The following is a 26,140-nucleotide window of genomic DNA, read 5'->3' on the forward strand; positions in this document are numbered from 1 at the left end:
ACACAAAGATTAATTTCTCATCCACTCGCGATTGATTGGAATGTTGTCGCCCGATCAGTGAATATAACCGCGAACCGTACACACACACACACGCGTGCGCGCGCAAGAAGGGAATGTCATTTCACTATTTAAGATAGCCCGTCGACAGGCTAAAAAACACATAGCCCTGGGGACGTTGGGCTTTAAAAAAGTCAAGTCCGAGCCCTGGCCCATAACCGAGTCTGATCACGAATGAAGCAATAACTCTTCAAATAGCGGATTCTCCAGCCTGTGACTGCGTGCTAAGGTATGTAATCAATAGATTTCAAACGATCTGTAACAATGCAATACTAACACATATAAAAAACATGTTTTACTCACATAAGTGTGTGTTGCACCGTTCCTGTCGAATCCAATTTAGAAGGCACAGCATTGCGTTTTTATCTCAATTTGTCTGCAAATCCAGTCTCGTCATTTTGACAATTTTGTGCGTTTCTGACCGTTTAAGCGCAACAAGCTGCGAAAAAGCACCCAGTTAGGTACTCACAAGCTGTTTTGCACTTGTCTGGCTATCACCAGACCAAGCTCAGTTTAAGATTGAACATTGGTCTAGGGAGTCTGCTCTGTATTTTCTCCTGCACAAGAGGCGTGATCAACGAGCTTAATTCAAATGACTCTGTACGCAATTGGATAGTCCTTTAACCAATCAGACCACAAGAGGCGTGATCAACGAGCATAATTCAAATGACTTTGTACGCAATTGGATAGTCCTTTAACCAATCAGACCACAAGAGGCGTGATCAACGAGCATTATTCAAATGACTCTGTACTCAATTGGATAGTCCTTCAACCAATCAGACCACAAGAGGCGTGATCAACGAGCATAATTCAAATGACTTTGTACGCGATTGGATAGTCCTTCAACCAATCAGACCACAAGAGGCGTGATCAACGAGCATTATTCAAATGACTCTGTACTCAATTGGATAGTCCTTCAACCAATCAGACCACAAGAGGCGTGATCAACGAGCATAATTCAAATGACTTTGTACGCGATTGGATAGTCCTTCAACCAATCAGACCACAAGAGGCGTGATCAACGAGCATAATTCAAATGACTTTGTACGCGATTGGATAGTCCTTCAACCAATCAGACCACAAGAGGCGTGATCAACGAGCATAATTCAAATGACTTTGTACGCGATTGGATAGTCCTTCAACCAATCAGACCACAAGAGGCGTGATCAACGAGCGTAATTCAAATGACTCTGTACGCAATTGGATAGTCCTTCAACCAATCAGACCACAAGAGGCGTGATCAACGAGCATTATTCAAATGACTCTGTACGCAATTGGATAGTCCTTCAACCAATCAGACCACAAGAGGCGTGATCAACGAGCATTATTCAAATGACTCTGTACGCAATTGGATAGTCCTTCAACCAATCAGACCACAAGAGGCGTGATCAACGAGCATAATTCAAATGACTCTGTACGCAATTGGATAGTCCTTCAACCAATCAGACCACAAGAGGCGTGATCAACGGGCAACGATCCATCGCTTCTCTATCCGTCATCGTGTTAAACCCGCCAATAGCGTGCTAGGTGGATAAGCCAGTCTGTGATTGGTTCCCGCAAAAGTGTAACAGAAGCAGTAGAAATGAATGTACGGGTTTACCCAGTCTAGTTTTGCACACTAGACTGTTTAAAATCGTTGAATGTTTAAATTGACAAGTTGTGCATATGATAAACTTTAGTAACGATGCAACACTAGCCCGCTTGGGCAAGTGACAATTTTGTCCCGAAACGCGAGCAAAAGTCTTGTATCGCATGTGGTGATATCAAATTATGTGATTTGCTCTTGGAGAAATGTTTGAGTTCACACTGAGATGTGACTTTTGATCGCAGACTTTAGTATTCTAGCAAATGTGAGCCCAGTTATTTGAGATCTCTTCTGAAACTCCAGAGGACTGGGGGAGATTACAGGCGTCTTTTTCTCATAGAAGAAACATCTGAGAAGCAGGAGACTTCAGCAAACGTCTCCATTTCATCTCTTGCTGTCTAGGAGACACATGCTGAGAATCTCATTGATTTTTCTCCGTTAAGGTACAAGAGTGAGCGAATGAATGCCAGTTTATCGTCTGGTTAAAGGAATGTCGCTTTGACAACTTGAACGATGGCCCGTGAAAAAGTCTGAGCAAAAGAAAAACGTTTGCCCAGTTCAAGCGCAGGATAAAAAACAAAAAAACAAATGCAAACTAATTCCTCTAGTTCTTGCACCTGGTTAGGGTCTTAATTCGGTAAACTCATCCCGTCCTATATCAATGACGCCATCATTTTTGCATACTGAATTGCATTAAGTTTAACACTATTCTTTTGCCGAACTTTTTTCCTTTAGGAAAATCTAGTTTCTCCTGATCTTCTGCTAATGGGAGACTCTGTGCTCTGGGAAATCAGTGATGAGGAGCGGACAGGGACGCAGAGAGAGGGGCTAATGTAGGCCAGATTTTCCTCTTCAATGGTTAAAGTTTGTTCTGTTTATTTTTACAGCCCCCCTTTTTCTCTCATAACAGCGGAACTGAGCGCCGACTGTCTCACAGAGTGTGTGTGTGTGTGTCAAGGGGGAGGGTGGATTCTAATAGCATGACAAAAAGCATGGACATAAATATGTGTGGAATGAACAACTCCGAAAAACCTGACCAACTGCAGCGAGAGAGCGAGAGAGAGAGAGAGAGAGAGAGAGAGAGAGAGAGAGAGAGAGAGAGAGAGAGATGGGTATATTGACGTCTGACCGAACGACGGCCCTGAGTCATTACGACATCCGCCATACACCTGAACAACAACTAGATTTTTGCATTTTCTGATGACAATGTCAACGATGTTTGTCATGCAAAACTCACCTCCATGATACTAGCATGTTGTTGTTGGCTAACAGGCTATTCACAATTATTTCCATCTGAATCAAACTGTCTATTTAAGTGAATTGATTCATAACTCTGATAATTATATCAACACTCAAAACGTTCACTGAAGTCTTCGAGTGGCTTTTTTCCCCCAAGTATTTAAATGTTTAAGTAAAAAATATGAAGTAAAATAATATTGCTGTTTATCGTCATGTATAACTTGACTCAGAATATTTATGCCACGATAAAATCAAAACCACACACGTTACAACTGCGTTATAGTGCCAGGTAAAATAAATAAATCAATAAAAAATAAGATTATAAGAACAAAGCTGTAGCAATGCGAGAATGAAGTCGTAGAAATAACAGGATTAAAGCTGTAATCCTTTGAGAATGAAGTCAAAATTACAAGAATAAAGTCCTAATATTACACAAATAGTTTTAGCAAAACAGTATTGAAGTTTTATTGAGATGAAAATAATAATTTCAGATTCATGCTATTTCTAGCAATACTATTTTTTAGGGGTGTAACGATACACTCGTGTCACAATTCGATATGAATCGCGATACTGAACTCACGATACGATATGTATCCCGATATTTTAAGCCAAAATAAAGAGGGGTTTTTTTTATACTTTTTTATTATTATCAAAATAATATTATTATTAGTGTATTATTATCAGGACCCACAAATATTCCCCCATTGCATTATTATACATTATATATAGTCGTTTAATGTAATAATGTCACTAGAACTCCGTAAACGTACATTTTTTCCCCTCACGCATTACTCGCGCTTTCCATGTAAAATAATATTGCTGTTTATCGTCATGTATAACTTGACCCAGAATATTTATGCCAAGATAAAATTAAAACCAAACACGTTACAACTGCGTTATAGTGCCAGGTAAAATAAATAAATCAATAAAAAATAAGATTATAAGAACAAAGCTGTAGCAATGCGAGAATGAAGTCGTAGAAATAACAGGATTAAAGCTGTAATCCTTTGAGAATGAAGTCAAAATTACAAGAATAAAGTCCTAATATTACACAAATAGTTTTAGCAAAACAGTATTGAAGTTTTATTGAGATGAAAATAATAATTTCAGATTCATGCTATTTCTAGCAATACTATTTTTTAGGGGTGTAACGATACACTCGTGTCACAATTCGATATGAATCGCGATACTGAACTCACGATACGATATGTATCCCGATATTTTAAGCCAAAATAAAGAGGGGTTTTTTTTATACTTTTTTATTATTATCAAAATAATATTATTATTAGTGTATTATTATCAGGACCCACAAATATTCCCCCATTGCATTATTATACATTATATATAGTCGTTTAATGTAATAATGTCACTAGAACTCCGTAAACGTACATTTTTTCCCCTCACGCATTACTCGCGCTTTCCATGTAAAATAATATTGCTGTTTATCGTCATGTATAACTTGACCCAGAATATTTATGCCAAGATAAAATTAAAACCAAACACACACGTTACAACTGCGTTATAGTGCCAGGTAAAATAAATAAATCAATAAAAAATAAGATTATAAGAATAAAGCTGTAGCAATGCGAGAATGAAGTCGTAGAAATAACAGGATTAAAGCTGTAATCCTTTGAGAATGAAGTAAAAATTACAAGAATAAAGTCCTAATATTACACAAATAGTTGTAGCAAAACAGTATTGAAGTTTTATTGAGATGAAACTAATAATTTCAGATTCATGCTACTTCTAGCAATACTATTTTTTAGGGGTGTAACGATACACTTGTGTCACGATTTGATATGAATCGCGATACTTAACTCACGATACGATATGTATCCCGATATTTTAAGCCAAAATAAAGAGGTTTTTTTATTTTTTACTTTTTTATTATTCACAAAATAATATAATTATTATTGGTGTATTATTATCAGCACCCACAAATATTCCCCCATTGCATTATTTTAAATTATATTCAACATTATATATAGTCGTTTAATGTAATAATGTCACTGAAACTCCGTAAACGTAAATTTTTTCCCCTCACGCATTACTCACACTTTCAATGTAAAATAATATTGCTGTTTATCGTCATGTATAACTTGACCCAGAATATTTATGCCACGATAAAATCAAAACCACACACGTTACAACTGCGTTATAGTGCCAGGTAAAATAAATAAATCAATAAAAAATAAGATTATAAGAATAAAGCTGTAGCAATGCGAGAATGAAGTCGTAGAAATAACAGGATTAAAGCTGTAATCCTTTGAGAATGAAGTCAAAATTACAAAAATAAAGTCCTAATATTACACAAATAGTTTTAGCAAAACAGTATTGAAGTTTTATTGAGATGAAACTAATAATTTCAGATTCATGCTACTTCTAGCAATACTATTTTTTAGGGGTGTAACGATACACTCGTGTCACGATTCGATATGAATCGCGATACTGAACTCACGATACAATATGCATCCCGATATTTTAAGCCAAAATGAGAAATCCTGTCCCCCTGTGAAATAGTGTCCGCTTAGGACCCCAGAGCGATTCTATTGGCTGAAAGAACTTTTAATGGGTAATCTGTTCAGAGCCTGATTACAAATCTTACAAAATCACGTTTTGATTTTTGTCGTTTAAATTGTGTTCAAATCATCAACTCATATGGGAGTATATAACCAAAGCTATAAGTTGTGAAATCAAGCATATCTCGTTCTTAATGTTTTTTTAGTTAGCGTACAGCTACCCGATTAGCTTAGTTTATACACCACGGTTGCACTTACACTTCATTTTAAAAGCCATAGCCCCGCTTTAATGTTTATACAATTAAAAAAAATCCTGTTGTATTTATTTTGTGCACCTGTTCTGTATATTATTGTTATTCTTTATTATTTATATTATAGATACATTACTATGTTATGATATTGTATTCGTATTATTACTTAGTTTATCAATTGAAATAATTTACAATATGTTATTGCTCCCATTCTGATCAGGCATTACCACGTTGGGTCCTAAACAGACACTATTCACAGGAGGACACTATTTTGCGCGCGCACTTCAGATGATCAATGCAATCAATCACAGTTCTAATCGTAAAAAAACGTGACAAAATGACCAAACTTTAAATGTTTAGCTCATCCAAGAATTTTAATTCAGCGTTTACTCACTCTCATGATGTTTTCGCGTCCGTGTTTACTACCGTTGTGAATCTGTTCATCATAAACCATCGTTCGGGTCTCTTCAGAAGACTTGGATTTGGATTAGACCACTCGATTAGTTCTTTTTCGATGCCTTTATGACATTTATTGGATCTTTTAAGTTTGAGAGGAATGACTTTAAATGGAGGGACAGAAATCCCTCCGGTTTCATAAAGAATATCTTCATTTGTGTTTGGAAGTTAAACGAAAAACGACATGATGGTGAGGGTATGATGACAGAGTTTACATTTGTGGTAGCCTACATTTGTAAATTTGTGTTTGGGTGAATTATACCTTATAAATAGGCCTACTAAAACAACTATCAATATAGTAAAACAATAAAACACTATCGCAAATCATATCGTTTCCATCAACGGTACATATTGTCATATTTTTATATCGCGATATATCGTTACACCCCTACTATTTTTTCTCAAAATAATACATTTTATTCACATAATATACTTTTATTCTCAAAATATTGACTTCAATATTGTACTGCTTTGACTTTATTCTCGTAATGCTAAGACTATCATTTTTACATTATTCTCGCTTGTATTGCTATTTTTTATGCGACACTAAAACACTGTCGTACATTTTTACCTTCACATTATTCTACAAAAAACAAAAACATAATGATTTTTCTTTTCGGCTGATGTCACCAAGTCCTTTTACTTTTTAAACACCTGTAATGTAGTGATTTTCCCCATCTAATCAGTTCTTGAGGGATAGAATTAAGCCATTAATGACAAATGTTATGACCACAAATCTAAAACTCAAACAAAATAAGAGGATACAACTCGATAAATGACTTAACAGGTACTAAAGACCCGATTCATTTCACTGTGTCAACTCAATTTCCAAAGTGCTTTCTAAAAAAAGACTTCAGTGCTGCTTTGAGGCTCATTTCTCTGGAAGCGCTCACTTGCGCGTCCAAATATTCAGTCTTTCTTTGCTTCATCACTTCATTCTTTGATAACAATCCAACCTATACAGTGAGACAGATGGCAAACGGAGGCCACGTCACCTCAGTAATATAGTCGAGACCCAGCTGTGGTAATTTTTAAGGATACAGTCTGGAAACCCCCTGTATCTGTGTGTGTGTGGCCTTACAGTAAAACCGTTCAGGAGCTGGAATCAGGGCTCGAAATAGCTCTGATATTAGACGCATCTTGGGTCTACAACTGGTGAAACGACACCAAACGGTTGCACTGATTAGTAAATTACCAGACAATTTTAGCCAAATTAAAAGGGTCAGTCGTCTTGAACTTGCTCAATGGTGATGGGTTTGAACCCACAATCTTTCCGTTACCAGCACGGATTTTTAATAAACAATGAATACAGACAAAATACTACTACTTGCTTGAGGCAGGTGGCTTATCTACCCCGTGCATCTGGTAAACTGCATCATTAATTACTACTAATCACTAATTAGTCATCTGCCTGACACCTTCACCCAAGCATCAGTTCATCAGAAATGGGTCAGTCCTCAAGGGGGTAACCTGAGGTTAAGTGTCTCAATCAAAGCCGTAATGGTAATTAGTATGGATTAACCTCTCTGGGGTTTGAACCTACAGCCTTTCAAGCAGCCCTGATTTTTAACCACTACACCAAAGCACATGCTATTGCGTGTTATTATTACAAACCTGTGGTCTTGATTTACAAACGAAAGTTTAAAAAAAAGGGGGGAACTGATTAATTTGGCCCCTTTTTGAGTCATTTTCAATTTCACCTTATATACCGTGGTAATGATCAATATGCATAATCAATTTACCTCCAACAATACCATGGCATTACCATGGTTGACAATGACATGCCAAAAAATATGGTATTATGTTAAGGCCAACTGCAATCCTCTGTATAGGCTGTGCTCAAAACATAATGGACAGTCAACCTTGGCTTGGACCATGAAACCATGTCTAAAGACCATAGTATTACCATGGTATTTTATTGGTAGTGCTGTTATGAAGCAGTTTGGTGGTTTATCCAGTGCCCCAGATTGGCTTTAAAGCACTACATATACACAATATATTATTGTTTTTCCATGATACTCCAATTATCTCCAACAATAACATGGCATTACCACGGTACATGTCCAAAAAAACACAGTATTATGATAATGCCAACTGCAATCCTCTAGAATCTAACCAAATGGGTAGTCAACCTTGGCTTGGACTATGTAAACCATGTCTAAAAGACCATAGTAATACCATGGTACTTTATTGGTAGTGCAGTTTTGAAGCAGTTTGGTGGTTTATCCAGTGTCCTAGATTGGCTTTAAAGCACTATATATACACAATATAGTTCGATTTTTCCATGATACTCCAATTATCTCCAACAATAATATGGCATTACCACGGTACATGTGCAAAAAAACATGGTATTATTACTCATATTGTGCTAAATGTCATTCTCTAGAACAGAAATGTAGTATTACCATGGTACTTTATTGGTAGTGCAGTTTTGAAGCAGTTTGGTGGTTTATCCAGTGTCCCAGATTGGCTTAAATGCACTATATATACACACAATATAGTATTGTTTTTCCATGATACTCCAATTATCTCCAACAATACCATGGCATTACCACGGTAAATGTAAAAAAAAACACGGTATTATGTTAAAGCCAACTGCAATCCTCTAGAATCTAACCAAATGGGTAGTCAACCTTGGCTTGGACTATGTGAACCATGTCTAAAAGACCATAGTAATACCATGGTACTTTATTGTTAGTGCAGTTTGGTGGTTTATCCAGTGCCCCAGATTGGCTTTAAAGCACTTTATACACAATATAGTATGATTTTTTTCCATGATACTCCATTTATCTCCAACAATACCATGGCATTACCACGGTACATGTCCAAAAAAACATGGTATTATTACTCATATTGTGCTAAATGTCATTCTCTAGAACAGAAATGTACTATTACCATGGTACTTTATTAGTAGTGTAGTTTTGAAGCAGTTTGGTGGTTTATCCAGAGTCCCAGATTGGCTTTAAAGCACTTTATACACAATATAGTATGATTTTTTTCCATGATACTCCATTTATCTCCAACAATACCATGGCATTACCATAGTACATGTCCAAAAAAACATGGTATTATTACTCATATTGTGCTAAATGTCATTCTCTAGAACAGAAATGTACTATTATCATGGTACTTTATTAGTAGTGTAGTTTTGAAGCAGTTTGGTGGTTTATCCAATGTCCCAGATTGGCTTTAATGCACTATATACACAATATAGTAGGACTTTTCCATGATACTCCATTTATCTCCAACAATACTATGACATAACCACAGTACATGTCCAAAAAAACATGGTATTATTACTCATATTGTGCTAAATGTCATTCTCTAGAACAGAAATGTAGTATTACCATGGTACTTTATTAGTAGTGTAGTTTTGAAGCAGTTTGGTGGTTTATCCAATGTCCCAGATCGGCTTTAATGCACTATATATACACACAATATAGTATTGTTTTTCCATGATACTCCAATTATCTCCAACAATACCATGGCATTACCACGGTAACTTACATGTCCAAAAAATATGGTAATATTACTCAAATTGTGCTAAATGTCATTCTCTAAAATAGAAATGTAGTATTACCATGATACTTTAGTGGTCAGTAGTTTGCTGGTCATTGACACCTTAAGTTATCAGACAGAGCTAATAAGCAGAAATGAGTATGTAGTTTAGTGGATATATTACCTGTGAGAAGTCTTCATCACTCAGCAGGTGCGCGTCTCGAGCCTTGAAGCAGTTCTGGCATTTACTCTTGTTGAAAATATTGGCCTGAAATTTTCGGCAGGCGTTATCTTTTGCTGACATACTCTGTGCCATGAGTGTGTGTTTGTGTTCCCGTTTTCCCGTTATTTTAAAAACTGCGCAATAATTTCACCGGAGAGTCCTCCCCCGCGCGATGCAGTCCGACCTCCGGTCCGCCTCATCACAAACTCACTGCGATAATGATTTATTTATGCACAATAATCATCTGACAGGACCCACACTGAGGGGACTATAATAATAATAACATCAACAACAATTAAAAATATAACAATAATAATAATAAAATTAATTTAGCCAAAAAGTTTTAATTTAGCCAAGCTCTCTTGGATTGATTTCTGAAGGGATTCAGTCCGGGACCTTCCGCGCTCTCGATCCATGCGCGTCCCCGCTCCCCCGCAGGCACACGGACGCGCGCTGATGCGTTACAGTGCGAGTTCCAAAATAATGTGGCAAACTTGTACAAACACTCAAAGTAAATGGTGATGGACAGGAGGTGTTTACTTTCCACTAGCTCACAGCTTCCGACGAACCTTTCAGCGATACGAGGAGACAACTGTCCCGAGACTCCATGATGTGGAACAATGTGGATTCTCTAGAGAGTTTCCGCTCCGAAGACGGATTTCTGCAGGTCTGGATGGGCACAGTGGGTCCGTTTCCCACGGTCACAGCTGATCACACGGGTCCGGCTGCGCGCTCCACACATACTACACACTCAATACACACGCAGGAATGAAGGAGGCGGGGCTCGAGTTAACTGACATGCGGCGTAAACCAATCACAAGAAGGGACACGCCTACTATTTGTAGTCAGAGGACGCCCGTGTCCAATCAGATCGTTCAATCGCACTGATTTTTATGGGGAATAACAAGAATCAAGGTCGGTGGACTGTGCACGGTGTAAACTGAAGTTATTTAAACTTACAGACTGGATCTTATATGCATTTAAACTGTTTTAGTGAGTTTCGTGTGGTTGTACAGTGAAAAATGACTACACTAAATAATGCATGCGTTAAGATATTTGATAACTACCCTTGTAACGCCCCCAGATAGTGACCAATCCCACCTGAGCGGCTCTCCAGTGCCCCCGTTTGGCTTTAATGTAGTATATATTTAAAAAATACATTATTTATTAAAATATTTGAAATGCCATTTCATTGTATAATAAAATAATACTGATTTTAATGCTATATATATAATGTCTATTTTAATGCTGTGATATATACATATATATAGCATTCAAATCAGTGTTATTATCATATAATATAATACAAAACCAAAGTATATATTATATAATACTGATTAATACTGATTTTAATGCTATATATATATATATATATATATATATATATATATATATATATATATATATATATATATATATATATATATATATATATATATATATATATATATATATATATATATATATATATATATATATATATATCATTAAAATCAGTATTATCATATAATACAAAACAAAACTGTTTATTATATTATACTGATTTTAATGCTATATATTTCTATTTTAATGCTATATATAGCATTAAAATAGACAATATATATAGCATTAAAATAGATATTATATATATAGCATTAAAATAGACATTATATATAGCATTAAAATAGACATTATATATAGCATTAAAATAGACATTATATTTAGCATTAAAATAGACATTATATATAGCATTAAAATAGACATTATATTTAGCATTAAAATAGACATTATATATATAGCATTAAAATAGGCATTATATATATAGCATTAAAATAGACAATATATATAGCATTAAAATAAACATTATATATATAGCATTAAAATAGACATTATATATATATATATATATATATATATATATATATATATATATATATATATATATATATATATATATATATATATATCATTCCAATTAGTATTATATAATATACAGTTGTGTTTTGATAATACTGATTTTAATGCTATATATATATAATGTCTATTTTAATGCTATATATATGTCAATTTTAATGCTATATATAATGCTATATATATACACCATTAAAATTAAGTTTTATTATCATATAATAAAAAACACAACTATATATTATATAATACTAATTTTAATGCTATATATATAGCATAAAATTAGTTTTATTTTATTATACAATGAAATGGCCTTTAAAATATTTTAATTAATAATTTAGTTTTTAAATATATATTATATATATATATATATTACTTTATAATTATTATTTTAATTATATATATATATATATATATATATAGCATTACATGAATATTATTCTAATTATAATATATTTAAATAATTATTTAATTATATTATTGTATACCTTAAATATTTAAAAATATATTTTTACAAAATACCTATTCATAATTGAATTATAAATAGATTATTATTATTTTATTATATTTAAAAAATATTTATATATCAATTTTTGCTTGTGTATATAGTAATTGTGTGATGAAATTTTTAAAAAGTAACAATATACATAAACTGGCACAAGACTTTATTTTTGTTTTGTAAAAAAAAAAATTAAAACTCAAATTTGCAAAATGCATATCATTCAATCATTTTGTAATCAGACATTAATAGAAGTTCACAGGCAGTATTAACAACTGAATCTGACCCATTTCATCATGTTTTTAAAATGACCAACAGTAAATGTTCAGATGAAACCCTACTCAAATTAGTCAAACAATAACATTGTTCATGTGACAGAGCAGATGTTTGTTTGACATTATAAAACAGATGAGCTTCCTCAATAAAAAGATTATTTATCTCTCATTTCTGAAAGTATTTCAATAAACCTGGCAGTCAAGAATAGTTTAGGAATGGCCTAAACTTATGTAAGCATTAATACTGAACAGTATATGACACGCTTAGATCTGAGAGCTCATGTGTTTTCCCTTTAGTCCCAGAATAAGGGAGAATAGCGACAGGAGGTCTTCTAGGTCCTGTTGATGGAGGGAGCGTTTCTGATCTCCTCATTGTCCTCTTCATTCATCAGCGGCTCTCTGTCCGTCTGAGCGGGACTCTGAGCCGTGGATCTCTTCGTTGTCTTATTGAGAATGCTTCCCTGTAAACACACACACACAAGTCACATAACCTGAATATCTTAAAATCAACAAAAAATGCTTCATATGTACTGTACAACATGCACAATAAGATCAGGAATGCATATTACACAAGTAAACAGGGTTCATTTTCAGTTCATTTTCACTGCATTAGGTCATGAACAACACTGTCACAGCAGAACAATCCAATCCACCTCTATTAAAATGGACTGATATGTTTTCAAAGCCAAAAATAACCTCTGCTATTCCAAAGTACTGTTGACTCAAAACTCACAGTTCATGTGTCACGCGCCACGATCGGACTGTAAGACGCCGATATCAGTTTCTCTATCAGTGTTGCTCATTTCTAAGTAATGATGTAGTAGAAGACAGATAAAAAAAGCTGTAAAATGTCCGTGGCAAATACTGAAGAAGTTTGTAAATGGAAAACGCTTTGGTGCGTAAGCTCAAAAAGTTATAAAACCAAGTCCAACAAGAGAAGAAGCTTGTACACATAAGCATACCATTTCTTAAAAGTAGAATGGTTTTATAAGCATTTATTTTTAAATGCTATTTCATATATATATTATGTGTAGTTAAGTCCGACAAGAGACGGTTGCACACATGATCATAGAACATTTCTTACTAAACACTTCTTAAAGTGAATTTTTAGGCTTTTTTACAAATCAAAAATAGTTTTATACCACCAAGAGATTAGGAATATTGTTCCTTTTCGAAATTTCATTGAAAAATTACTGTATATACATAAGCAAAAAATGAAACTTTTATTTTAATATAGTATTATGAAATTATAAATTGATATTTTATTACAATTTATTTTAAAATATATATTTAAATATTTAAAAATTAAGATATACAATAATATATTTAAATAATTATTTTAATTAAATAAATAAATTTAATATTTATTCAATAAAGAAGTATTAATTAAATGAATATTTATGAACTAAGCAACTAAATATTTATTAAATAAATAAATATTAAATAAATAAGTATTTATTGAATAAATATTAAATACATCAATGTTTATTAAATATGTATTAATTAAATACATATTTATTAAATAAACAACTAAATAGTTATTAAATAAATAAGTATTTATTAAATAAATATTAAATAAATAAATAAATGTTTATTAAATAAATAAGTATTTATTAAATAAATAAATATTCATCAAATAAACAACCAAATATTTAATAAATAAACAACCAAATATGTATTAAATAAACAGCTAAATATGTATTAAATATGTATTAAATAAATAAACAAACAAATGTTTATTAAAAATTTATTGATTAAATAAAATTTTATAAAATAAACAACTAAATATGTATTAAATAAATAAATATTAAATAAATAAATAAGTATTTATTAAATAAACAACTAAATAAGTATTAAAGAAATAAGTATGTATTAAATAAATAAGTATTTATTAAATAAATATGTATTAAATAAATAAACAAACAAATGTTTATTAAATATTTATTAATTAAATAAATATTCATAAAATAAACAACTAAATATGTATTAAATAAAAATATTAAATAAATAAGTATTTATTAAATAAATAAGTATTTATTAAATAAACAACTAAATATGTATTAAATAAATAAGTATGTATTAAATAAATAAATATGTATTTATTAAATAAACAACTAAATAAGTATTAAATAAATAAGTATGTATTAAATAAATAAGTATTTATTAAATAAATATGCATTAAATAAATAAACAAACAAATGTTTATTAAATATTTATTAATTAAATAAATATTTATAAAATAAACAACTAAATATGTATTAAATAAAAATATTAAATAAATAAGTATTTATTAAATAAATAAATAAGTATTTATTAAATAAACAACTAAATATGTATTATAAAATACATAAATAAACAAATATTAAATATAAATATATATATATATATATATATATATATATATATATATATATATATATATATATATATATATATATATATATATATATATATATATATATATATATAACTTTAAGAATTGTTTTGTAAGAAATGTTCCATGATTATGTGTGCAAGCATCTCTTGTCAGACTTAACTACACAATAAGGGGCAAATCAAGCTTTTCAGGCTCTGAGAAAACCCTGTAATCACGCTGGTCAAGGTTGCATGAAATCATACGTTCTTGAACATTAGACCAATGTGAAGTGTCACTCAACTCGTCCTGCTCCTCCTCGCTCCGTGTTCGACAAACTCTTCAGTTCTCGTCTGTTCATACTGTTGCTATGGTTACCTGAGGTTACCCATCTATGGGTGATTCAGAGAGATGTGGCGATAGTGGGTGGATATGTGTGTGTGTGTGTGTGTGTGTGTGTGTGTGTGTGTTACCTGTCTGTAGTCAACGATGTTGAGTATTGTAGAGGTGATTATGCAGCTGATGGTATTGGCCAGCATGAAGATCATCATATATTGCCATCTCCACAGCGGGATCTTAACATCACTGACACACAAAACACATACTATGGTATAGACATGGTACTATACATATACATATATTTAGTATAAACAAGTATACATCTTTCCTAAAGACTTCAATACACATATTTTAAAATAATAGGAGTGGTGCGGTAAAAGATCTTTAAATGAGATCAGGTATGTAATCTATACCTAGACACTAACGATATAGTTGATATAGAAAACTTGTATTTTTTCTCTTTTGTATTTTTATGGCCTCTGAATAAAGACTTTTGAAGATTTGAAGGACATTGTGTGTTTTTTTGTTGTTGTCACATTCAGGTTGCACTTTGTGTATGTGTAAGAAAGTACCTTACCTAAGAAAGTACTGGGTAATATAAGGTAACTAATTTTACTGGACCAAGATGGCGGCGCGAGTAGATCGCGAGGCTCAGCGTCTCTCCAGATTCTGCAATTTTGCGGTATTTTTCCTGTTCTTCTCGGGTCTGTTCGCACAGAACAGTTGTGCCTTTACATCGTACACCCGCGCTGAGCTTTTGGATATTGGTTTGCGAATTTCCGACAGTTTTATGGACAATCTACAACTCCTTCCTGAGATCGCTAAGACACCGGTGACTCTGCACTCTACCCGGCCGGGCGGAAGTGCACGCAGACGGCGGCGTGATCGTAAACAAAGGCGAGGGAGACGTGGAGGAACGCGTGCTAAGCTAACGCTTACTCCTCATCGGCTCTCTTTACCCAGCATTTTCCTTGCCAATGTACGGTCGCTAGTGAACAAAATGGAGGAGATTCGACTCAGCATCACACACAGTAAGAAACTTTTGAACTGTAACGTCCTAATATTCACGGAAACCTGGTTAAACAGCGGAATATCGGACACCGCTATCGAGCTAGCGGGACGCCACACACTCCGGGCGGATAGAACATTAGATGGCTCTGGGAAGAGCAGAGGGGGTGGATTGTGCATTTATATTAACAAAGCTTGGTGCACAAACTCTGCTATTGTTGGGAGTCATTGTTCAGCTAACCTGGAGTTTCTCATGGTTAAATGTAGACCGTTTTATCTACCGCGGGAGTTCACCTCCACTATTATCACAGCAGCTTATATTCCACCCGATGCTGATGCCAAGCTTGCTATGAAAGAACTTCACGCAGCCATCAGTAAACAACAGACTGATCACCCGGAAGCTGCGTTTATTGTTGCAGGTGACTTTAATCACTCAAACTTAAAGTCAGTGCTACCCAAGTTTCACCAGCATGTTTCCTGCCACACCAGAGGAAACAAAACCTTAGACCATGTCTACACAAACATGGCCGGAGCTTACGTTGCGACACCCCTCCCCCACCTGGGACAGTCAGACCACCTCTCTTTGTTTCTCAGACCCAAATATTCACCCCTCATCAACCGCGTGAAGCCATCAATGAAAACCATCAAGGTGTGGCCTGCGGGGGCAGACTCCACACTCCAGGAAAGGTTTCTAAACACAGACTGGAGTATGTTTGCTTCTCAAGCCACCAGTGGCGCTCACACGGACATTGACTCCTACACCTCCTCAGTATTGGATCATATCAATACCACCATCGACAGTGTTACAACCCAGAAACAGATCACCACATACCCAAATCAGAAGCCTTGGATGAACAGGGAAGTACGACTCCTGCTGAAGTCACGCAATACTGCCTTCAGATCAGGAGATGCACAAGCCTACAGCGCATCCAGGGCAAACCTGAAGAGGGGCATCAAAAAGGCCAAGCACTGCTACAAGCTTAAGATTGAGGGTCACTTTTCCAACTCTGACCCTCGACGCATGTGGCAGGGCATCCAGGCCATCAGTGACTACAAACCCCCCCACTCCACCCCCGCAGCCACTGATGTCAACTTCCTGAATGAGCTAAATTACTTTTATGCTCGTTTTGAAAGAGACAACAGAGAAACTGCCACCAAGCTCAAACCCTCAGCTGACCACCCACCAATCACACTCTCCACCACAGATGTCTGCAAGGCACTGAGCCGGATCAGCGCGCACAAGGCTGCTGGACCAGACAACATCCCTGGACGTGTGCTCAGGGCATGTGCGGAGCAGCTCGCTGGGGTTTTTACAGACATTTTCAACCTGTCTCTCGCCCAAGCAGCTGTACCATCATGCTTTAAACGCACTTCCATTGTGCCAGTGCCGAAACACTCCAGCCCGAGGTGCCCTAATGACTACCGCCCTGTAGCACTCACACCCATCATTATGAAGTGCTTTGAGCGGCTGGTCCTGGAACACCTAAAAGACTCTATACCATCCACATTGGACTCACACCAGTTTGCCTACCGCAGCAATAGGAGCACAGAGGATGCCGTTTCCATGGCACTGCACTCTGTGCTCACCCATCTGGACAGTAAAAACACTTATGCACGCATGCTGTTTGTTGACTTCAGCTCAGCATTCAACACTGTCATCCCATCCAAGTTAATTGCCAAACTTGGAGACCTGGGCATCAACACTTCAATGTGTAACTGGATTTTGGACTTCCTAACTGACAGACCCCAGAATGTTCGTTCAGGATCCACCTGCTCCACATCCATCACTCTTAACACTGGTGTACCACAGGGCTGTGTGCTAAGTCCGTTTCTCTACTCCCTCTTCACCGCCGACTGCAAGCCTGTGTATGGAACTAATTCCATCGTCAAGTTTGCGGACGACACTACGGTGATTGGTCTCATCAGCAACAACGATGAGACTGCCTACAGGGAAGAGATCCAGCACCTGGCCACATGGTGCGCTGATAATAACCTGCTCCTCAACACCACCAAAACGAAGGAGCTCATCGTGGACTTCAGGAAGGAGTCAAGAGGCACACACGACACCATCCACATCAATGGAATGGCTGTTGAGCGTGTCTCCAGTTTCAAGTTCCTGGGGATCCACATCTCGGCGGACATGTCGTGGACGACCAACACCTCCAGCCTGGTCAAGAAGGCTCACCAGCGCCTCTTCTTCCTGAGGACACTGAGGAAGAATCAGCTCTCCTCGGCCATCCTGGTGAACTTCTACCGCTGCGCAATAGAAAGCATCCTGACCAACTGTGTGGCAGTGTGGTATGGGAGCTGCTCTGTTGCGGAGTGCAAGGCACTGCAGCGGGTGGTGAAAACTGCCCAGCGCATCACAGGGACTCCACTGCCTGCCATCGAACACATCCAGAGGAAACGCTGCCTGCATCGAGCTCGCAGCATCCTCAAGGACTCCTCTCACCCAGCCCACAGACTGTTTTCTCTCCTGCCCTCCGGCAGGCGTTTCAGGATCCTCCGGACCAGGACCAGCAGACTAAAGAACAGTTTTTTCCCCAGAGCTGTCTCTTTATTGAACTCAAACCCCCGTTGATCCACTTCCCTCATAAACTGATAACTCTCCTACCTCACATCTGCCTTCACTTTGTTATTTGCACTACTGACTGTTTATTACAGTAACAACTGTTTACTTATGCATTCTGCACCACCATACCGTAACTGGATAATGCTCATCTGCACTGCCGACTGTATTTACAGTAACAATGTTTACATTTGCATTTTGCACCGTACTTCTAACTGGAATATGCAACCACTTTCCACTGCACTTTTACACTTTCTTTCGGATAGCTCTGTCCATAATTTATTGTACTAACTTAATCCACTGCTATATTCCTCATATTAGCCTAACATATTATTGTATACCTCTAACTGTAAATTCTGTTCAAGTAATAACCGTCTGTATATTTATTCATAGTACATAGTCACCTGTAAATTCTGTTTATAGTAATAGCCATCTGTATATTTATTCATAGTACATATTCACCTGTAAATTCTGTTTATAGTAATAGCCATCTGTATATTTATTCACTGTATATATTCATCTGTAAATTCAGTTCTACTTATAGTAATAACCATCTCTCTACTTATACATATTTATATATATTCAGAACATTTTTATGTCCTGCACTTACGCAACCATTGTATATATCCTGCACTTGCTGCTATTGCACTTCTGGTTAGACCTAAACTGCATTTCGTTGCCTTGTACTTGTACTTGTGTAATGACAATAAAGTTGAATCTAATCTAATCTAACTACAAGGATTAAGGTTAGGTTTAGGTGTAAGTACCTAGTTATAACAATTACTATAAGTAGTACATGGGAACAGGACTGTAAAATATAGTGCTCCCCATATACATGTTACTTACATGGTCATTTTTTTTAGTATAATGCAATGTTAACATGAACTGAAATGCAATGTGCAATGAACATAAATGTCCATAAAGTGGCTATTAATGTCACCTGGACTTGGTGCCCAGTATCTGTCCCACCACCAGGTTGGAAATACCGATGCCAATCATCTGTATGGATGTGGCCAATCCCATCGCTGTGCCCAGAGTGGCTTGAGGAACCACCAGAGGGATAGAAGGCCACATGCTCGCCTACAGCACACAAACGTAATAGAAAACATGCCAGTCAAGAATCAAACATGTACATTAACCTGCATTCAGAATACTGGCACTATATTTTCAAAGAAAATAAGATGAAACACTCTGAAATATAATTTGGTCTATTTCTCTGTTCTAGTTACCTAGAGGAAAACCTATGCAAAAGGTGGCACAGCTTACCCCACTCTGCCCTATTGAGCTAATCCTGCATGAACATCTCAAATTTCTTCAAAATGTCAGCATCGTCTTCAGTAATTGGAGAATGATGAATACTTGAACCAATCACACAAGCTCTCTTACAGTGTTTGCTGTCCACACAATTGAGCATGCTGCAATACTCCAGTTACATTGTATAGTTGGCGTCCATCCATAGTGTGTGTGTGTGTGTGTGTGTTCATGTTTGATACTCACAGCAGCAAATGAGTAAGTGATGCCGAGCCAGATGGTTGATACGAGAGGAGGGACGAACGTGAAGGCCAGCAGACCAAACACAGGAAGTGTCAACACGGCACAGAGCCCTGCGAACACACCACGCAGCCCCACATAGTCCTACAGCAAAGACACACACAATGTTTTAATTAAAAATACAGTAAAATCTGTAATATTGTGAAATATTATAACAATTCAAAATAACTATTTTCTATGTGAATATATAGTAAAATGTAATTTATTCCTGTGATGCAAAGCTGAATTTTCAGCATCCTTACTCCAGTCTTAAAGGGTTAGTTCACCCAAAAATGAAAATTCTGTCATTAATTACTTCCCCTCATGTCGTTGGACACCCGTAAGACCTCCGTTCATCTTCGGAACAGAAATGAAGATATTTTAGTTGAAATCTGATGGCTCTGAAAGGCCTCCATTGGCTCAATGGCACTTTACACTCTCAAGACCCTTAAAAGGTACTAAAGATGTCGTTACAAAGTCCATCTCACTACAGTGGTTCTACAACAACTTTATGAATCGGCGACAATATTTTTTGTGCGCAAAAAAACCCTAAATAATGACTTACATAGTGATGACGATTTCAAAACACGGCCTCATGAAGCTTCAAAGCGTTATGAATCACTGAGTCGATTCAGCAGTTTGAATCGCCAAATTTCAGCGGTTTGACACGCGATCCGTATCATCATTCGACTCACTGATTCATAACGCTTCGAAGCTTCATGATGCTGTGTTTTGAAATCGTCATCACTATATAAGTCGTTATTTAGGGTTTTTTTGCGCACAAAAAATATTGTCGCCGATTCATAAAGTTATTTTAGAACCACTGTAGTGAGATGGACTTTGTAACGACGTCTTTAGTACCTTTTAAGGGTCTTGAGAGTGAACCGTGCCATTGAGCCAATGGAGGCCTTTCAGAGCCATCAGATTTCAACTAAAATATCTTCATTTGTGTCTGAAGATGAACGGAGGTCTGACGGGTGTCCAACGACATGAGGGTAAGTAATTAATGACAGAATTTTAATTTTTGGGTGAACTAACCCTTTAAGTGCACATGATCCTTCAGAAATCATTCTAATATGATGATTTGCTGATTATTATCGATGTGGAAAACAGCCTAATATCTTTGAGAAAACCGTTCTTCGCTAAATATAATTTATTTGAATTATTCTGTAACATTATAAATGTCTTTACTATCCCTTTTGAGCAATTTAATGCATCCTTGCTGAATAAAAGTATTAATTTGTTTGAAAAGTAAAACGTCTGAACAGTAGTGTGTGTGTGTGTGTGTGTGTGTGTGTGTGTGTGTGTGTGTGTGTGTGTGTGTGTGTGTGTGTGTGTGTGTGTGTGTGTGTGTGTGTGTGTGTGTGTGTGTGTGTGTGTGTGTGTGTGTGTGTGTGTGTGTGTGTGTGTGTGTGTGTGTCATGTAATTGTGAGTTTAGTGTTTGTTTGACTCACGATGAGGATGCCGACAGCAGCCGACAGCACCAGTGAACTGTCATACACAGCGCCCGCGATGTAGGCCGCCTCCTTCTGACTGTACCCCTCGTATTTATCCTGGATAAACTTACTAAAAACACACATTCAGCAACACATATGAGCAATGTGTGCCAACCCATTTTAATCTAGAAACATCCATGTGCTTCATGACTGTACCTGGCATCAGCGATGAAGGGGAAGATGCCATTATAGAAGAACATGATGGTGAGAACCAGCAGCCAGTATCTGAGAGACAGATGCTTCACATCCTGAACTCTCTACACACACACACACAATACACATCAGCAGTATCACACCAATAAATCATTCAACTGAAACTGGCATTTTGTCAAAAAAGAAAACATTAAAATACTATATATACATATATACATATATATATATATATATATATATATATATATATATATATATATATATATATATATATACACACACACACACACACACATATACATATACATATATATATATATACACACACACACACACACACACACATATACATATATACACATTATATATATATATATATATATATTACATACAACAGTTTTTGATCGATAAGATTTTTTTATGTTTTTAGATGAAGCTCACCAAGGCTGCATTTATTTGATTAAAAATACAGTAAAATCAGTAATATTGTGAAATATTATTACAATTCAAAATAACTGTTTTCTATGTGAATATATAGTAAAATATAATTTATTCCTGTGATCAAAACTGTATTTTCAGCATCATTACTCCAGTCTTCAGTGTCACATGATCCTTCAGAAATCATTCTAATATGATGATTTGCTGCTCATGAACATTTATGATTATTACCAATGTTGAAAGCAGTTGTGTAAAAAATTTTTTTAAGATTCTTTGATGAATAGCAAGTTCAAAAGAACAGTATTTATCTATCAATAGAAAGCTTTTTCAACATTGCACTACCGTTATATTAATACATTTATTCAGCAATGATGCATTCAATTCATCAAAAATGACAGTATAGACATTTATGATGTTACAAAAGATTCTATTTAAAAAAAATGCTGTTCTTTTAAACTTTCTATTCAAATCTTAACGATCAAAAACTTTTGAATGGCAGTGAACATATGAATATAAATCAAGTTTATTATTATTATTATCAGGGCTTGACATTAACAAATTTGTGTGTATTTCAGCAGTGGTGTGTAACGGAGTAACTCCTACTAGCCACTTTGGCGAGTTGAATTTTATATACTGTATAATATATACATTTTTACATTGTAGGCTTTTAAAAAGGCATCTGAAATAAACTATGTACAATAGGGCTGCACAATTAATCGAATTTCTAATCGTGATTACAATTACGGATGCAACAATTACGTAATCGTTCAAGGCGCAATTACAAAAAACTAAATGTCCACTTACATTACTAAGTGTGCTTAAGATATTTTTTCTTTCTACAGGTAAAGGTTTTTTCAATTGTTTTATTTAAGTATAACATTATAATACCATGCATATTTATATTTTTATTTAAAATTTTTTTTTTTTTTTTTAAAGAAATCAAACCAATGTATAGTCGACATTTGAGGTTTAATGCTATAGAAAATGGTATAAAATGCAAACAATGGTATAAAGCTATTCAAAACATCATTCACGTAAATTGTGATATCGTAATTAATAACCGCAATTACAATTTCAAGGGAATAATCGACAATTATGATTTTTGTCATAAGCGTGCAGTCCTAATGTACAATGTAGTGCTATCGAAAATATAGATTTTTTTGATACCTAAATATCTGAAACGCTTCCAATACTCATTTTCCGCAGAACAGATCCACGATACCAGTGACACACAAACCCGCCTCCCCTCGCTCACTCATTTCATTTTCTACAGATGAATATTGTTGCTGTTACAAGACATGAATCTCGGCGTGGGATTGCGTGTAATTTTACTCATTCCCACAGATTTTGTGCTCACACCCAATGCGCGTGCACATAAAGCTGCCTCTCAGTGCTAAATGATTCTTTTTCAGTTCTTTTTCACCGCTTATTGCACTTAAATAGTCAAATACACACAAATGAATGTCAAAATGCCGGTTAGTATTCACATAAACAATTTTACGTGAATATAAACAGTTGAGAAAGCGCATGTGTAACAGTGTAATGATCCGCGCGTCAGGTCTTAAAGGACAACTCTGGTGAAAAATGAACCTAGGGGTAATTAACACATGGTTACCGAGTAGATCGTTCTCTGGGATGCGTTTTCATGAAAATCTAATGTAAAGAGTTTTATCTCTAAAAACAGATTAGCTTATAACGCTAGTATATGGGGCATAGAATAAGTAAAATTAAATCGCTAGTTAATACCACTCGTCGAGAATGTTTTCCAAGATGGCTCCTGTCTGTATACGCGTAATGTACTGTCTTTATAAAGTATCTTCTTATTAAACTGTTTGTACACTTACAAAGTTCTCAATGCTTCGGTTTGCATGTAGGGATCCTCATTATGCTACCGTGTTAGTGTGAGGCTATTTTGAGCCTTGTTAGTGGTATTAACTAGCGATTTAATTTTACTTATTCAATGCCCCATATACTAGCGTAATAAGCTAATCTGTTTTTAGAGATAAAACTCTTTACATTCAATTTTCATGAAAACGCATCCCAGAGAACGATCTACTCGGTAACCATGTTTTAATTACCCCTAGGTTCATTTTTCACCGGAGTTGTCCTTTAAAGTGACAGCAGCCTAATATTCCTGCAGCCAAATTATGAGATAATATTAAAAATATCTATACGGCAGTTTTTCCCCATGGTATCGATGTCAAAATTGTGGCCAGTGAAAATGCTGAGTTGCTAGTAACTTTGTAAAACCACTAGCCACAGTTAATGTTAAGCCCTGATTATAATGATCATCATTATTATATTATCCTGCAGCAATAGAAAAACATGACCTTTGCCATCTATATCGGTGTCTCACCACTTTGCGTGACGCCTCCTGAATCACTCCATCCAATCCCAACTGCTTCATGCCCATCTTATCCAGAACACTGACCATTACAGCCGACACGAACCCAAGAACACACAGGAACGTGCCTGTACACATAAAACAGATGCATGTGTATTTCCAATATTCAGAGGATGCCAAATCAACGGTTTAGTTGTTGTATGTTGTGTTTCTTACCTCCCCACAGCGTCCACTGCATACCGTACTGAGACTCAAACCTCTGCGTTAAGAAGAAGTTCAGAACCGAGCCCAATCGGGAGAAGGCCAGGGTCAGTCCGAACGCCAGAGCCAGCTCCTTCCCGCGGAACCAGAACGCCGTGATGCGGTTTTGGACAACTGAGAAATAAACAGAGACAGTGTAGCTTTCTCAATGGTGCTTTTTTTTAATGGGTGTGTTTGTAAAGGCTTAGGCAATGAAAATGAGAATGAGAATGAGAAAGTGCATTTGTGTGTTGTTGGATAGTTTAGGTACTTGAAAATTAATTTTGAAATGTTTTATATTTTGTGACATTTCTGAACTAGATAGAAGGAGAGTTTGTTAAAGAGATAGTACACCCAAAAATGTAAATGTTGTCATCATTTACTCACCCTCATGCCTGTATGAGTTTCTTCCTTCGGTTGAACACAAAAGAATATATTGTAAAATGTCCTATTATGGAAGTCAATGGGTGCCGTCAATTGTCTTTTTTTTTTTACAATATATTCTTTTGTTACAATATATATATTCTATTTTTTACAACATACCGTCAACTGTTTAGTTACAGACATTCTTTAAAATCTTATCAACTCCTACAGGTTTGGAACAACATGAGGGTGAGTAAATGATGACAACATTAAAATTTTTGGGTGTACTATCTCTTTAAAACATTTGACTAAATAACCAATAGACTAAATCGGTTTCCAATTTAATAACCCAGCAGTGACATCAGTGGAAAAGGAAAGTAATATTTAGAGAGAGCAAGCTTTTTAATTCCCAGTAAAGATTGAAAAAAATGTTTTCTTTTTCTTTGGAACAGCAAGCACATATGAATCATGCACAATAAGATCAGAAACATTTATTATGAAATTAAATATGGTCACTTTTGACTCGCATTAACCCTAACGTGCAGAAGCCACCATTCGTATGTAAAACAGGGGGTCACGATTCACCAGTGAGAGTGCCTGTGATTACCACCAGAGGGCGCTCCATCCCGGACTGTCACTCCATCTAGGACTACATTACCCATAATCCTTTGCCCGGACTCTTCAGCACTCATTGTTTACACCTGTGTCTAATTTACCTCTGCCTATATCTAGCCTGTTCACCCTGATGGCGTCCGAAAACTTAAGCAGCTGACTCGTCTTATCAAACAATGGCTTGTAAGGCAGCGTTTGTGCATGA

The 26,140-nt window shown here is 35.6% G+C and overlaps 2 protein-coding genes across 7 annotated transcripts in view; both read right to left on the reverse strand.

Annotated features, from left to right (window-relative positions):
• The window catches only part of LOC307119795 (myosin phosphatase Rho interacting protein), an 80,266-nt gene extending 69,668 nt beyond the window's left edge, over window positions 1-10,598 (reverse strand). For all 6 annotated transcript variants that reach the window (XM_079806334.1, XM_079806335.1, XM_079806333.1 and 3 more), the window contains exon 1: window positions 9,790-10,598. In XM_079806334.1, the coding sequence (XP_079662460.1) occupies window positions 9,790-9,921 (132 nt within the window). In that variant the 5' untranslated portion in view covers window positions 9,922-10,598. The remainder of the gene's footprint in view (window positions 1-9,789) is intronic.
• A 1,766-nt stretch (window positions 10,599-12,364) lies between these two features.
• The window catches only part of LOC307119802 (lysosomal dipeptide transporter MFSD1-like), a 47,806-nt gene continuing 34,030 nt past the window's right edge, over window positions 12,365-26,140 (reverse strand). The window contains exons 11-18 of the mRNA XM_079806353.1: window positions 24,937-25,095; window positions 24,733-24,848; window positions 21,942-22,042; window positions 21,744-21,855; window positions 20,256-20,393; window positions 19,699-19,838; window positions 15,316-15,427; window positions 12,365-12,950 (exon numbers count right to left, since the gene is read on the reverse strand). Of these exons, the coding sequence (XP_079662479.1) occupies window positions 12,822-12,950; window positions 15,316-15,427; window positions 19,699-19,838; window positions 20,256-20,393; window positions 21,744-21,855; window positions 21,942-22,042; window positions 24,733-24,848; window positions 24,937-25,095 (1,007 nt within the window). The 3' untranslated portion in view covers window positions 12,365-12,821. The remainder of the gene's footprint in view (window positions 12,951-15,315; window positions 15,428-19,698; window positions 19,839-20,255; window positions 20,394-21,743; window positions 21,856-21,941; window positions 22,043-24,732; window positions 24,849-24,936; window positions 25,096-26,140) is intronic.

Source organism: Gobio gobio, assembly GCF_949357685.1.
Source record: "Gobio gobio genome assembly, chromosome: 23".
NCBI classification, from domain to species: Eukaryota; Metazoa; Chordata; class Actinopteri; order Cypriniformes; family Gobionidae; genus Gobio; species Gobio gobio.